The sequence below is a fragment of the Parambassis ranga genome, chromosome 18, assembly GCF_900634625.1.
Source record: "Parambassis ranga chromosome 18, fParRan2.1, whole genome shotgun sequence".
In the NCBI taxonomy this organism is placed as follows: Eukaryota; Metazoa; Chordata; class Actinopteri; family Ambassidae; genus Parambassis; species Parambassis ranga.
The window spans coordinates 5,980,170-5,996,236 of record NC_041038.1 but is presented as its reverse complement, the minus strand read 5'-3'; the positions used below and the strand labels follow the sequence as shown (position 1 = coordinate 5,996,236).

The following is a 16,067-nucleotide window of genomic DNA, read 5'->3' as shown; positions in this document are numbered from 1 at the left end:
TTATCAGATTTATCCTCCATGTGGGCAGAAGGAAATACCACAGAAGCAGTGTGGAAGGAAAGCAAAAAGGATCTGTACAACAAGTGAGAAAAATGTTATTATTAAACTGAATCTGGAGCAGTGTGCCAGACAGCCCCTTGGTGTTTGTCCATTAAATATCAAGGGTGGATTGTCAGGGTGTGAATATCTGCAGGAGAGATTTAGAGTAGTAGTCTGGCTGCCCTGGCTGAGATGAGAAACTGGCAGCAGTTCATCATGTGTTGAGGATTTACACACTTATAATGCAAGCTGCAGCTTCGACACACCATTTTAAAAATGAGTGGAATATCAGCAGCAAAGACCTGGAATACCTCTCTGCAATACACAACAGAGAGCAACGGGAAAAAAACATATTGTTGGCTGTCAATAAAATGTGGATGGAGGAGGAGAAAGGAGTTTGTTCTCCAGATAGGTGATGTGCTCATGAAGCTACAGCTTGACTGTGACTATGCATATACACATTGTTCAACTGTTGAATTAGCAGCTACACATGGTGGATTAATGGATGACCTTTGGAAAATATTTCACACTGTATGCACCAGTCAGCTCACTGATAAAACACTTGTGAATGTTAGGAGGGAAAAAACCCACAACAGTTTTTCTTTGCTTGACAATATGCAGGTTTTGAGGAGATGTGACACATTTGCTTTTATTCATGAGTGTGTGTTCATGCAGCTCTCCCAAGGTGTCTTCAAGCTGCTGGCCCCTGATGCGCATGAGAGTCTCTACCTCACTGTTGGCAGTGGTGAAGAGAGAAAAGAAGCAGAGCGAGGTAAAGAAACAAAAGACACGAAAGGACAGAGCAATATCACGGTTTTCTTCCCAGCTTTCAATGTCCTCCCGGGGCCGCACGGCCGTCAGATGTAACCAAGTATGTGACAGAATGTGTGTCTGTGTCTGGCCTCACGGGCCCGTGTTTGTGGTACATGTTTGTAACAGTGAAGGTACAACAGGGGGAAGTACACTGAAGGTACGAAAAGCGATTGATAAATATGTGTCCTAAGGTAGTAAGTCAAGTTTAGAAACACTTGTACATAATGCCTGTGTGCGTGTGTGTGCTAACCTTAGATCTGAATGGCTCAGGGAATCCTCCATGGGGTATCCCAACGTGTCCCTGCAGGAACTCCACCACAGACAGAGGGAAGGACAGCTCGTCTGCCCTCTCTTCCACCTCTGCTCTGGTCAGGTTGTTCTGGACCATGAACTGGGCCAAGTCTCCTACGATCTTTGAGGATGGAGTCACCTGACAAAGAGAAAGAGGAATGAGTACGTTCAGTGTTTGTTGATGAGGTATTTCAGTTTCACCACAGCAAGCCCACTGCAGCCTCTGCACACAGATCAGATCTCAATTTGATTAGGACAGAGAGAAGGGCTTTTATTTCTCCATGGTACATGACCACTGGTCTTTTAATCTGACACACATCAACATTTCAGAGACAAATTCTCTCACAGAGAATATACTCAGGATGAGACAGCAGTTTTCTGTGGTGTAATGGAGCAGCTATCTGTCAGGCTACACAGGTAGGCCTGCACAGCGCAGTTAATGAGGATGTTATCTACTTAAATAATGTAAGACCCAAAGATCTGTACACTCTCTTTAATCTTTTGATTTAGTTGTCATAAACTAAACAACACAGTTCTTTTAAAATGTACAAAAAAATAAAAAACATTCATTAAAACCTTATATATTATTTATAATGACACATTATGACAAGCATAATAGTGACTGATACAAACATTAGTTGGACATGTTGTTCTCCTATTTTAATTATTGGAGATTTGGATTTAACAGGGTCAATTTTTATGACCCACCCACTTTCTGTCTCGCAGGCAGACACTGCTCTGTAGGGGTTCTATTATATCGAAGGAGAACAGATGGATGAGTGAACAGAAGCAGAGAAAAAAAAACAGACTCTCTCTCTTCGTCAACATTTTTAACTATTCTCATATTTTGCTACTCGTCAGCACAGACCCAGGGTCCGGTTTTTACACCGTAGCTCTTATTTTGACAAGCTGACGCACTGACATTTGAAGGACTAGAGTGAACAAAGAATGGGCCCACATTCCACACAATGCCTATTTTTGTGGCAATTAGTGCGCTTGGAAGAATGGGTGAACAAATATAGATCAAGTTGACATTCCCCAAAGAATTCACCAACAAAGAACTTGACACCTATTTCTTAGAGATGTGATGCCAAATTATTTAGAGTTAGACACATAGAACATGCATCCCTCTGAGAATACAACACCCTCCTGGGGTTTGGGTGCTTGTTGGGTTAGCCAAGCTCCTGGGATGACTTCAGTCTTTCAACATTCACACACCATCACATGTGTTTAGAGTTATAAAGGCCAAATCTCACTAAGTGTCTGTGTTTCTTTCCCCCCAACACACTACAGAATATGTGGGTGTATTGCAGGGAACTGCAGTGTTCAGGGTGAAATTACTGGTGTAGTGGCTGTCACATTTTGGCTAAAAGTTGGTTGCAGTTAGGCAGGCCCCTGCACAGAGCCCAAGGCTGTTGTGGGGGCCCTGAGGGCTGACAAACTACTCCACAGCAATGTCTTAAAATGTGCCAACTGCAGTGACCGTAACACCAACATGTGGATGATTAGTGATGACAATTCAATGGGAAAGCTCTCTGAGGATCTCCCTGCTAGCTACAGCGTCTGCATGTGTGTCTTCAGCGCTCATTATAACCTCATGTGTGGTAGCTGGGTGTTGTTGGCGACCAACTAGCTCAGATAGCATTCACTCTTTTGTCTGGTCTCCAGGAGCAATGTGAGCCACTGTCTTAACGTTGTGCCAAAGATAGGATCATTATGGTAAGGATGGTGTGAAGTTGTTGCGGTATGCTCTAAACATATTCCTTGTAGTATAATTTAATCTTTGGCCATTAATGACCTGCTGTGCTTCTAAAAGAATCCTTTAGTTGAGGGACCAAAGCTCCTCTCACCATGCAACTCTATTTGGACCATCATTAAACAGATCAAGAACGAATGTGCCCCTGCAATTAAATGACTACCGAGAGGTTGTAGCTTTTAAAAACAGCCTAGGATGCCTGTTAAAGTCCACCGTCATTGGGGATATTTTCAAAGCACAAGTTTGTAAACAAATTGGTGATTTCCCAGCAAGATAGACGAAAGAAATGCTTCCTGCTGACTGGAATACTTCCCTACAGCACTTCCCTGCCACAACACCTAAAGCTCAGTTTGATTGGGTTTGTGAATAGAGGAGATAATAATACATTGCTTTTACAGAGTAACTGTTTACAGAGCAGCTTAAGAGATTTGGATGGGCTGTTGAAATCACTGAAGAGGCCATTAGCTTGGTATAGCTGCAGTACAAAAGCTGACTGCTGAGCAACTCGAAATCTATCAAAAACACAAGAAAGCAGCATGGCTGTACAATCTACTCCACACAGTCTGCATCTTCCATTGTTTCCTCTGCAGACCATTCTTCTTTTCACTTCTAAGAACTGTTACTCTCCTCTTTATTATCCATCTTCATGGACAATCATTCTTACCTGATCTCTCGCTCACTATCTTAACTACAACCTTCTGTCTTCACACTAATAGCCAAAATGTTGGATTTTTACTCTTCCTTCATAAATCACTCTCTCCCACACCTCCTTTCTCCAGCCAAATATTTCTTTTTCCTTGATCCACCGTAACATCAACAGTCTTATTATCAATCTCTGTTGATGAATCACCCACCTCCAACTCTCTCTGGGTGCCTCACACACACACACACACAGGGAAAGGAAATCATATTGTCAGTATGAGCTGCGTATGATGTGTGAGTTTTCTTATATTTTTAGACGACGTAAATCACATCCTGGTCGGGTTAGAAAAATCTGATTTCCTCAGTTCATGTGTGAAGCTCAGCTCCCATGTTCACCTGCTGAAGTAATTATCGCAGTACTTCATATTTCTTCTGTTTTTACATACAGAAAACAAGTTTGTTTGTAACTGGAGGGGACAAGTAACAATTCAGGAGAATAAGTATGTTTCTGATGCACAGAATTGAGGGAATACAGGTCATTTAAACTCAAAACTTAACCAGAACCACTCCTTAAAACTACAGTGTTACACAGCTGATAATATAAACATATTCATTTACATACACTAAGTATAGCCACAAAGACTGAAAAATCCAAACGGCAATAAATCAAAGGTCCGCACTGTCACACCTGAGATACAGCAATCCCACTCTCATCCACATCCTGCTGCTCTGTCTGCTCTCTTACACTACTTTTCTTCCATCCATCATGCTCTTTTATTAATGTACAGCTCTCACTAAGTGAGACCAGCAAGGCTCCACACAAAAAAACTAGTACAGTGGTCTGTGTACATGTGTGTGTGTGTGTGTGTGTGTGTGTGATGGCTTGGCTGTAATTCGTATGTGTACCTGTGTGTCATGTGTCTGTGCACTTTGCTCAAATTTGTTTTGAAAAGCAACTCTATCCAAACCTGAACCCCCCTAATGGGCCAAGGATTATATCATCCAGAACGGCGTGTGTGAGAGAGAAGGCAAATACAACACACACACACACACACAGAATAATGCCAGGCAGCCAAGCCAGCAGCAGTGAAGAATGGTTCCTGTCAGAAGAGGAGCAGACAGGAGAGAGGAGTGATAACGAGAAGCTTGGAGAATGAGAGGAGGGGAAGGGAAGAAATGATAGAAAGATTAGAGATACATGAAGGAAGTGTAACTGAAATGAGGGAAGGTAGGAGCAAGTGAAGAAGGAGGAGATGAGACAAAATGAAACTGGAGAGATAGAATGGGGAGAGACGGCAGACCGGGTGATGTAGAGAGTGACAGGAAGAGTATGAGAGATAAATAAAGGTATAGGACAGACTAACCAGCAGGAGGAGAGACAGAAGCAGACAGAAAAGAGCGGGAGACATCTGCAGCCCCACAGGCAATACAAGGAGGTGCTCCACCTCCAAGTATAGAGCCTGTGTGTGTTTTCAGAGTGTGGAGGTGAGTGAATACGTGCCTGTAATTGCAAAAGGAAAGTGACAGAGTAAGTGAGGAGGGGAGGAAGACAGAATACACTCACAATACATACACAGCTTGTCCCTATATTGACAAGCTCTTGTACACGACAGATGTAGCTGAGAGAACGGGAGAGGAATAAATACAAATAAGTGCAGGTAAAGGTAGAGAAGTGAAAGAAACTGGAGCAGTATACAAGTCAATGCCATTAATTTTATGTTAAAAATGACACATGTACATCTTATTCTGGCCAAGATGCTTTGTTGACACTATATACAACACTGTGGACTGTGCAAGGGAAGCAGTGCCTGACCTGGAGGGTGATAAAAGGAAGACAGGAAGAGGTTGGGATCAAGTAAAGGGTAGTCATATATCAGACCTCACACAGCACTGTGGGGGATGTAAGCCTGTCCCAGGATGCCACACTGGCTCAGGGAACTAGCTTTGGGGGGAAAACGCTGTATGTAGTATGGTAACTGTTCCAATGTCGGTTTGCATTTTAATATACAAATATGTGCATTACAGCCTCCCTCAACAAACCTCTTCAAAATACTACAAAACAGTGAAGATGAAGAATTATGGTTTCTGCAAAATGATGTCAGACTCTGTAAACATTTACATCAGTCCCTTATAATAGTTTTAAATGACCATCTGTGGTCTCTTAGACACAAAGAGCCCTACTGCAATCCCCCTTTTTAGCAAGCTGTGTATCAAACATTCACATCAATCATGTTTCTAAACTTCCATCTATGCAAATGTCATGACTGCTGCATGGTCAACAAGAGAGATTTGAACTGAGATTTGAACTTTCTCAACAGGCTGATCAAATTAGAATGAATATTGAAACTCAGTCAGGGTCTGGGGAGTCTGGGGATATATTTATACCCCTTTATAATTGTAAATCAAGTCCATGGATTTTAGCAGATTTGGTGACTTTGCACTGGGTCCTCAGCAAGCAATGTAATGATTATAGCCATCAACATATCTGGAATTATTAATATGCTATCAAACAGTGAGGCTTAAGAGCATTTAGGAATTCTCTTGAGTTGCTTTTGATGACGAGGAGCCAACCAGCCTAAGTCCAGGCTCGTCTTTTGATTTTTAACCAGGCAGTTCTGTCAGTTCAGAGACATCTTGTTCAATATCTTATTCTCTTATTCAGTGTCTTGATTTCTTAATTCAGAAAATGACAGCCCCCCTATAAAAAAACATGAATTAATAAATGACGATCACTTCTTGTAAGCGCTTTGATCACAATCAAACTTATTTAGAGTTGTTTGTCTTTTTTTTGGGGGGGGGGGTACATTTGATGTAGAAAGTTGCAAATTGAGTTCTTTGGCATGCATGATGCATGAAGTGATGTGTCTGTGTGTGTAGGAGATAGTGCTAAAAGCATATACATTGGGTGCTCTGCTTACTGCTGGGGCAGAACGTGGTGTGTCTACTTTATGTCTATATCTGACAAGCACACTCCTTCTCCCTTATCGACGAGCCAACACTGTGAGAGACACAGCCATTGTCAGGCTAACAGGATACAACAGAGAGCATAGCAGGACCCATAGGCACATTAAGCCAACATTGGCTTGTGCAGTGAAGCCCGCCGAGTCTTAATTGAATTGATAGAGAGCATGGGGAGAGGGTGGGTGGGGGGTTGGGGGTGAGAATTGATGAGGAAAACAGAGAAGGGGAAGAAAATTAGGGAGAAGGGACCAGAGAGGGAAAATTGAGAGAGAGAGTGAGAGAGAGACATACAGAGAGAAAAGATAGGGAAGGAGGAGGCAGAGTAATGGGGAATCTATGGGAGCATGTCTCTGACGAGAGAGCAAAATAAGAAAGATGGCTGGGGAATAAATGTGTGTAAAGCAGCGATGGAATGGGGAGCGGAAAGGTGAGAAAGAAAAGTGAGAGTGCAGCTTGATAAAGAAAGAGAATGCATACACGCAGAGCTCAGTAATTACAGAGTGAGTGTGAACACAGCAAAAGAGGGATGAATCTATTACTAAGTGTGATAGTAAATAATGAGCAGACAAAAACAAAAGAAATTAATGAAAGATAATGTGAAAACAAAAAGGCGGCAAGGCGTGAGTTCAGCGAGTGTGAAAGTGTTGAGTGCACAACAGACAAAGGAGCTCCTCTTCATGGATGCTAGTGATGTGGCCTTCAGGTACAACAGGCCAACATTCGTAAACCTGAGTTTCTCCCAAAATAAAGAATAAATACTACAAGATAAATACATTATTACATTATTAAACTAATACAAACTAGGAAAAGTGTGGTGAAATTTGGAGGATGTAAAAAAACATACATCTAAAAAATAGGATTGTGAGTCCATGTAATGTTTGAAGCCTAGCATTTTTAGAGATTTTTTTGAAACAAATTTTACTTTCAAGGGCAAAGCTATAAAAAAGTGGTTGCAACAAGAAAAACACCCACAGAGGCAAAGAGAGCCAGAGAAGGTCACACACACCATGAAGCTGAAAGTGAATTCAGAGCAGATACACCCAACTTAATCTGGTGTTGTTTGGCTCAGCCAAGCCAAAGGAAGAAGAATATAATAATGAAAATACTGAAAATGTGCCCAAGTAATCAGTGGCACATTTCTGATTAAAGAACTGAGGCATTCAAACAGTTTCAAATGCATTGTGTATTTTTGGGTCTATAATTTGTAAACATGATCTATTGTCTTACATCTCCTGTAATAGAGAAGGCGTCAATGTCCAATGAGCATTTTGTGGCATCAGTAGCTGTAAAAATAGCAGTGAGGGGGGCCATGAAAAACCTCCCAACTCACTAACATCACTGACTGTATATATTAGTGCTTATGAAGTATATATAACTACTGAGCTGAAACTGCTCTGCTAGCAGTGATAACAATCTGCAGTCATTTGTCATATTGTATCTTCAGGTCTTACCTTAATAAGGTCTCCCAGCAGTTTGTTGGCTTCAGCATAGGCCTTCTTCACCTCCTTAAACTTATTTCCCAGACCCATACTGTGAGCCTACAATGAAGCAAAACAAATGTAAGCATGAATAAATAGAGTAAATATTATTCCTAATTAAAATGACAAGGATGCTAAGAGAACAGGTGGCATCCTGTGATTTAAGAATAAACTTCCTGGAGTGACTGCTGAAGCTTTAAATTTAGTAAGTGCCAAATAGGTGAACAGTACTCCAATTTAAACTAAATTTCCTACATTGTGTATCGGTTGAACTCTCCATATAATAAAGTCTGTAGATTCAGGAACTTTCAAATTATCTGTGACAGTCTTCAGAGTGTGAGTATGTGCAGTCGCAGCATTAATAAACACCAAAATAAGATGTTCAAGCAGCATTTTTTATTCAAGGTTTCTGAAACTTTGCCTTTGATGGCTGCACTTTTTTCCTCTTTTTTTTAGTTACATTCTTTACATCTACACCAGCTTTGAATACACAAATTTAAAAAGACATTTCCGTAAAAAAAAAGTCTGACAAACTTTTTTTTCGGAAGTGGAGAGAAAAATAGATTCAAATCCATAATATTCTGTTTTAAAAAACTTTGCTGTGTATGTCTACTTGACATTTCAAAGAATGACACTGTAAGTCAAAACAGATGCACAAACAGCAAACACTGTATCAAACTGAGCTAATATTGGTAGATGAAGACAGCAGCCTCATCATCTATTATTATCATCATTAATATTTAGAGTAACGATTTGACAAAAGTACTGTACCTGGAAGTGAAGATTGGTGTACTGTCCTCCGGGTATCTCATTCTCATAGACGTCAGCGTTGCCAGATTTCATGGTGGCAGTGCAGTCAAAGGGAGCATACAGGCCTCTGGCTACTTCCCAATATTCACTGTAGTCAAACACCTTCTCCAGAGCAATGCCTACAACACAAGACAGGAAACAGACATCAAAGCAACGGCCGTCATGCACATTTGTTCATGCAGATGCTACACCAGAGTGTCTGCAGCCAACGATGCTGTTCACACTCTGCAGAAAGGATTTCCACCACGTGTGGACAGGTACATATATGCTAGTCACACCCAGGTTCTAACAAACACCACACAATACTGATGTACAATAATAAGAAACAAAGTTTGCTCCTAATATGATGTTAATATGAGAGCAATTTAAGAGGAATAAAAGCCTAAGAATGGAGTTGACTTTTTATGAGTGTACTTTGGCTTATTGACATTATGGTTTGGTTCTGCTGAAAACAGAAAAAATTATGTGACATTAACTGCAAATGTAGTAGAATTGTTGTGGATGCTTGTGTGGCAGGCTGCCATTTATCTGAATTACCCATCTAAAAAAAAACTTGCCTCATGCCAGGAATCCAGTTATGGGCTTATGCAGTTGATTTTAATGTATGAAAATATAAACTTAATGTGATGTTTTGACAGCCCCTTAAGCATTTATGCTGCTATTGTCATTCTGAAACTTGCCAGCAGAAGAGGCCAAACATTCTAATCTGCAAGGAGCTTATTTGGATAGCTGGATTACAGGGTTGTACCTTTAGTGTAGGCAAAGTGTACTATTAGCCTGAAAGCATGCTTTAAAAGTCATTCTGTATTTTCCTCCTGTCTCGCTACATCAGAGCTGCTCATTAAGTCCCTGTGATAGTTTGGGATGCTTTAAAAAAACACATCTGTTGCTCATATTCATCACACACTGCTGCTGCCAGTTAAGGTGTGCTAAAGCAGATTATTTTGAAAGGAAAAGCTTCTTTAATGCCATGACAAAAACAGCAATACACTGAGCTTTTGGCTAATGATGACAAAAACCAGCCATGTTAACGAGACAAACCTAGCTTATTGCTTCTTCAACAGCTGAGTGACAAGCTGGCTGTTTATGATTCAAATAGATTCCACATTTCACCAGTGTCAGTGTGCTTCTGCTGTGATCTTTGCAGGGAAATATAGCTTCTGTGAAATTAATGTGAAATTAATGTGCATGATGTTGCTCCTCATATTCTGCTGCCTGCCAAGTCAGTCAGTAATTGGGACCGTTTCCTTCTCTGTTTGCGAACACCATTTTTGCAGCTTTCATTTATGCTTCCATTGTGAAATCATAGCCTCAGTTTACAAAGGGGGAAGGCACATCATGTCAGGCGGCAGCTTCTGTTGTTTCAAACTGTGCCCTCCCAAACAGGAGCTAAACACTTCACACTGCACTTTGTGTACTCGAAGCTTTCAGTCAGTGGACAAAAAAAGTCATTTGCAAGTCTCTACCATATAATTATCAGTAGCAGGCAGCAGCTGAGGTCTCCCAGTTGAAAACACAAAGGTCCCTGCTCAACTGTGGATTCACTGCATCTACTGTACCAAGGCTACTGTGGCCATGGCTTGATGGTTACTCAAACAGTGCAGCACTGAAACATATTCCATACAAAGTTATAGTCAGTAAACATTCATTTGGTCTACTCTAAAACTGCAAAATTCTCTGCATGATGTACAGCCCGTGTGGAGGACAAAAACAAAAATGGGGGGAAATGTTCTATGTGGTAATTTAAAATATTGTTCTAAATTGCTTTTTAAATGCTGGAAAATTACAGGGTAATATCTGTGATAGATGTGGACATTTAAAGTGATAAAAGGAACAGGAGCCAACGCTCATGAATAAATGTCAGATCTGGCTGTATTCAGAAATGTACTGTGAGCCTAAATTACAGTGGTAGCTGAGAGGAAAGGGGTTACAGTTGTGTTGGAAAATTAACCCCAGGGCAAAAAAAAAATCATCTCAAATTCTCTATTTCCACTTTAATTTTCAATGGAAATGGAGGTATTAAGTTAGAGGAAAATGTACAAGCAGATCTGAGGTTCATGTCCTGTGCGTGGTGATGAGTTCTGTCAGTTTATCTGGGCTGTTATTTACAGGACTGCATTACTAACGTTGCTTCAAGTTCCCCTTCAAACAGCTGCAGCTGTGAGGACATGATGTATTGAAGGGCAGTGGCTGCATTTTTATCACTTGAACAACCAAAAAAGCATTATGGAGTGAGGTATTAACCCTGGACTGCGTGGTGAGAAGGCAGCTGCTCCAACAGCTGAGCAAGAAAAACGGCTTCTCACAAACCTAGTTTCTAATCTTTCTTTTTCTAATTAGTCACACACTGCACCTGCTGGAGCTGGAGGGCCTTCAATTATTAAAAATGATTAATATTCTACAATTATCCAAAAACGCTTTGGTGAGGAATGATAATAAGAGCCTGTTTGTCAACCAAAATTAAAGTCAAATGTAACGATGGATGCACACACTGTTTGGGGTACTGAGATAACCAGACCATCGAGGGTGAAAAGTTCAAGAAAATATCTAAAAGAAAACGTCAAATGTTGTGGATTCTCATGTTTGCTAATTGCACTGCTGGATACTATCCACAAATATCTGACTGTGGCACACACACATCTAGATCACCTGCTGTCAATGTTAAACTCAGGAGCAGCACAGACTCACATATTTCTACACCAGTCACAGACACAGATGTAAAATGTCATATTGAATGAATTCATGGTACATGGGAAAGGGCAATACTTTCAGTGTCAGATAAGCACTTATATTACTTTAATATGTGTCATATCATGCAGCAGTAGAAATGAATATGAATATGTGTGGCACAGATGTGTGTGGACATACGAAGAACTGAGTACATGAAGTGACAGCTTAAAGACAAATGAATCTACCAGAGAAGCGCTGCTCTTGCCTTTTCTTCAGGACAAAGAGATACTGTGAGAGGTGCTGAGGGAGTGGAAAAGAGGAAGCAAAGAGAGGGGGAGTTTGAGGGAGTGAACTAGGCATGGAAAGTGCTGTTAATTGCTTTGTCGCTGAGTGAGAGGGAGGGAAGAGGAGGAGGACGACGGAGAGACAATGTGAATGAAGCGGGGGTGATAGGAAAAGGCATGAGAGCAGAGAGAACGTGGGGGAGATAGAGAAGGCAGAACACGCTGCACAGCACTGATTGCTGCTTTGAAACAGAGATGGGAGAAAGAGGGGAGGGAAGCAGTAAACAGACGAAGGTCAGGAAGGTGTGGAAGTATCCCAGGCAGTGCTCCGCTTGATTACAAAAGCAGTGAGATAGGCAAACGGAGATGGAGAGGGGGAGATGCATTAAGTGAGGCAGGGATAAAAAGCAGAGATGAGCAGAAGGTGACAGCTATAAAAGAATTTGGATGTGAGGGGTTTCTTTGCATGTGTATGCATAATGCATATACCAAGTTCAGATCAGGATAGAGTACAAGCATGCACACACATACATACGTGTGTGTGTGTGTGAGAGAGTGAGAGAAAGAGGGAGAGAAAGAGAGAGACACCCTGCATCCCAATCTCAGTCCCAAGTGCGGCAAATTGAAATTCCATGAATAAACTGACTGACTGGAGAACCTCGCTCTTGAGTAACGACCTTGTCTTTCTCACTCTCGCCGTTTTTCAGAGCACTGTATGCTCACAAATTGATATTCTGTCACTAAACTGGACTGTGTCTAAATGATGGGAGAGTTTCTTATGCTATAATCTATCATGTTTCCTACATAGCCCAGAACAACATGTGTTAGCCCTGGAGAGTGGATGTGAACCTGTTGCATTCAGCTGTGGTTTATGAGGAAATGGAGAAAACAGCAGTGAAGCAAAGGGGGTTTCCTCTCAAAGTCACACATCACACTCAAAACACAGCATGTCTTAATGGCTGTGTTGCTGTGTTGTTTTATGGAATGTTACAGAAATTGCTTTCTCTTCTAAGACAAATTTCTCAGTATACGGTTGGTAAACACTGTATTATACAGACGTGATGCTCACAGCTATCTGCAGCATGGGCACATCACGCTGTCTATTTGGAGATGGAAATTAGGTACAGTAAAACACAAGTCATTTAGCTCAGTAATGCAAGGAGCATTGGCTATTTTTGCTGAAGATGTGACATCCGAAGTGCCTGAGTCAAGGCCTCATCGATCTGCATTAGTCATGATTTCTGTAAAGGCCATAAAATGTGCGGATTTAGGAAATAATGTCACTCGCCTGCATGGAAAGATTGTCCATTAAAAACACATTCTGCATTTAGCTAGCATACAGTACCAAACAGCCAATAATGTTAAAACCTGCACTACAGCAGCACAGAGTACATTAGCTGTGCAGTGTGAATGCAGTGTAAACAAAATTAGCAGGGCGTCTCATGGTCCTGAGTAATGGAAATGAGCTATCAGATCTAGTTAGCAGGGCTGAGTCAGTTTTCCCAGTAGCATAATTCTACATAACTAAACAGCAAACTTCCCATCAACTTTAATTCCTGAAGCTTGTTTCATGTTCCTTCAATATTCAAACAATGTTATAACTGGCTGTTTTAGTATTAGCCTGTCTGCAACCTTCCCTGTAGGAGGTAGAGGTCACAGAGGTAGATCAGTTACGGTAAGTGAAGGGGAGGCTCCAGACCCATGAACATTACACAACACAATGGCTGACAACAAACCTAAATGTGGGAAAGAACACATTATGAATCCATCCCTCCACTTAGCGTATGACCTCTCGAGGAGATGGGATAAAGCAGTGGTGGTCCAGAGGGGCCTGTGCCTGAAAGATTTCTGATATGAGCTGGCAGGATGTCGTTTAAGAAAACAAATGGGTAACCAACAGTCATGTCAAGGTTGCCGTTAAGACCCTTTGGCCCACAAGTCTGCTTATTGGTTGAAGTAGAGAAGTGGCTGTGCAGTAGGTTGCTCTTGTTTTATATGCAGAGGCTTTTAATGTCTGAATATGTCTGCTTATACTTCATAATCATCTGCTGATCACAACTATCTGAACATTCATTTAATGGACAGGAAATGTTTGTTTATCAGTGCACCAGTTTTCATTAACTACACTCCTTTCTTTCTTTTGGTTTCCCTTGATAATTGGCTGTGTACTTTATCATTGAGCAGAAGATGTACGCCTTTCTGACTTAGGACCATAATTACTGATGCGCTCTGTCACTTATTGATTTGTTGATTGATTTTTTCCCCTCATGTAAAGCAGCACTCGCAGAAAGAACGAAAATTATTTCTGAGCATCACTGGTGTTCGCTTCGGATATACAGTATTCTTTATAGTTGGGTTTTTACACCAACCTCCCATTTGTGAGTGCTACCAGGCTCATGAGTGTATTACTAACCAGTGTCAAGCTTGGTTCCCTTGGTGCAGGCAACCATGGCTCCCATGCTGGGCTGAGAGGTCATTCCAGCCATAGAGTCAACCTAGAGACAAGATCAATGTGAATAATCATTGTAGCAACATCTTACAGGACTGACATGAAATCAAAGGAGCACAGACGAGGTTATTTCTCCACTATGTGTTTATATAATAACTTTTTATAGGGACAAAACATAAAACAGCACCTTTAACTTATCTGTGTTGAGCAACTTCAATGTGTTTTATTTAACTAAACAAACCAAAGGAAATATTTCAGAGGCTGTGGCTCATCCACTGTGTGTTTCATAAAGTGTTTTAAGGAACTGAGCAGCACAACAACCCAAAAATGCAAATAGCAGCCAATAGTTTTAATGAAACTGCCCATGCTGGCAGCATGCGTCAGTGAGCACACTGAGGGAAATGTTCCTGGCTTCAGCAATTGTTCCATGTTAGTCTCACTGACATTTTATAATGCATGCTGCTGCAACTGGTAGAAAATGAATGTTTGTTTATGTTGTTGGGATGAGTGGTGGGTGGACCTAAGCCTCCAAATCATAATTTCGTCAGAGTAGTGTGGGGCACAGGTCACATGGCAGGCTTACCATAATGGCCCTGACATAAATTAAAGTCAAGGAAAGTGTTAGTGTGGTGAAGGATGGACACTTACTGCCACGTCAACGACATCAGCTCCAGCTTCAGCACAGGCCAGCATGGCAGCTACGCCGGCTCCAGCTGTGTCATGTGTGTGCACATGGATGGGCACGTCTGGGAAACGGTCCCTCAGAGCACCAATCAGAAGCTTGCTGGCTTCTGGTTTCAGCAGTCCAGCCATGTCCTGGTGACAAAACAAACAACCAAACAAACAAAAAAACAAAGACATGAGGGACAAAGGAAAAAACACACGAAAGGTACAAATACACCAGACAGTCTTTACATTAAAACTGCTTAATCTGACACTTGAAGGTGTGAAGGTCTGCAGCAGAGCATTTAAATGCTGCATGGTATGAGGTGGCGCTTATGATGTCTGACAGATGCTCTGTCAGACACAACTTGAAGGCCAAGTCATCCCCTTGAACCCTTCCTTCCAAACCATTCTGGAGCTGCTTCAGATTAGCAGTGCACATTTTCCGGCTGAAAGAAGCCATTATTATCACAAAATACACCTGCCAGGAAACAGTGTATACCTGGTTTACTCATTTTCTTTCTGCTTCAAACACAAACAAACATCAATGGCTAATATATCCACCCCATGACAGGTGTAATAATATAATCAATGCTATTTTTCAATATACTCTGTGTGGGTAATTAATGTATTTTTACTTAAATATTACATTAAAAACACACAAAATGAATCCATTAAAATAATATATATACATTACTGTTTTTGCAACAATAATTGTTAAATCCACATTTTTTGAAAAGTACTTGTCATACATGAAAGTTATTAAATTAAAGATGATTATTGAGCACAAAAAAAAATTAAGACTGTGGGTTATTAAAAAGGAGAAATCATAAGGGATGTTAACACGAATCGTAGAATTAGCCTCAGTGTTTTGTTGTGCTCCCTCTGATGATCATTGCACTCCATGAACTTATTATACATGCCCATTTCCTCTTTTAAAAGTTAACCTCATTAGCCGTGCCAAGCTTTATGAGCTTGCCACTGCTGTGTGTGATTGTAAGAGTTTATCGTGTCACGTCTGAAACTATTCTGTCATGTCTGAATAAACGAATGAATTCATTGTGTGTTTTATCAGTCTTTTCATTTAGATAAGAGCTTCAAGTATACAAAATATTTGAAACGGTGTACCTTAATATCTTCAGCTCTGTAATACAAACGTTGTTCAGTGTGATACTTTGGTGAAAATCAGAAAACCCATGCCTTAAAACCAT

At 41.0% G+C, this 16,067-nt stretch overlaps 1 protein-coding gene across 2 annotated transcripts in view; it reads right to left on the bottom strand.

The window, feature by feature from the left end:
• pcxb (pyruvate carboxylase b) overlaps window positions 1-16,067 on the bottom strand; it is a 223,082-nt gene that overhangs the window by 14,539 nt on the left and 192,476 nt on the right. For both annotated transcript variants that reach the window (XM_028428835.1, XM_028428837.1), the window contains 5 exons: window positions 14,842-15,009; window positions 14,158-14,239; window positions 8,752-8,909; window positions 7,954-8,040; window positions 1,103-1,282 (listed from right to left, as the gene is read on the bottom strand). In XM_028428835.1, coding sequence (XP_028284636.1) covers window positions 1,103-1,282; window positions 7,954-8,040; window positions 8,752-8,909; window positions 14,158-14,239; window positions 14,842-15,009 — 675 coding nt within the window. The remainder of the gene's footprint in view (window positions 1-1,102; window positions 1,283-7,953; window positions 8,041-8,751; window positions 8,910-14,157; window positions 14,240-14,841; window positions 15,010-16,067) is intronic.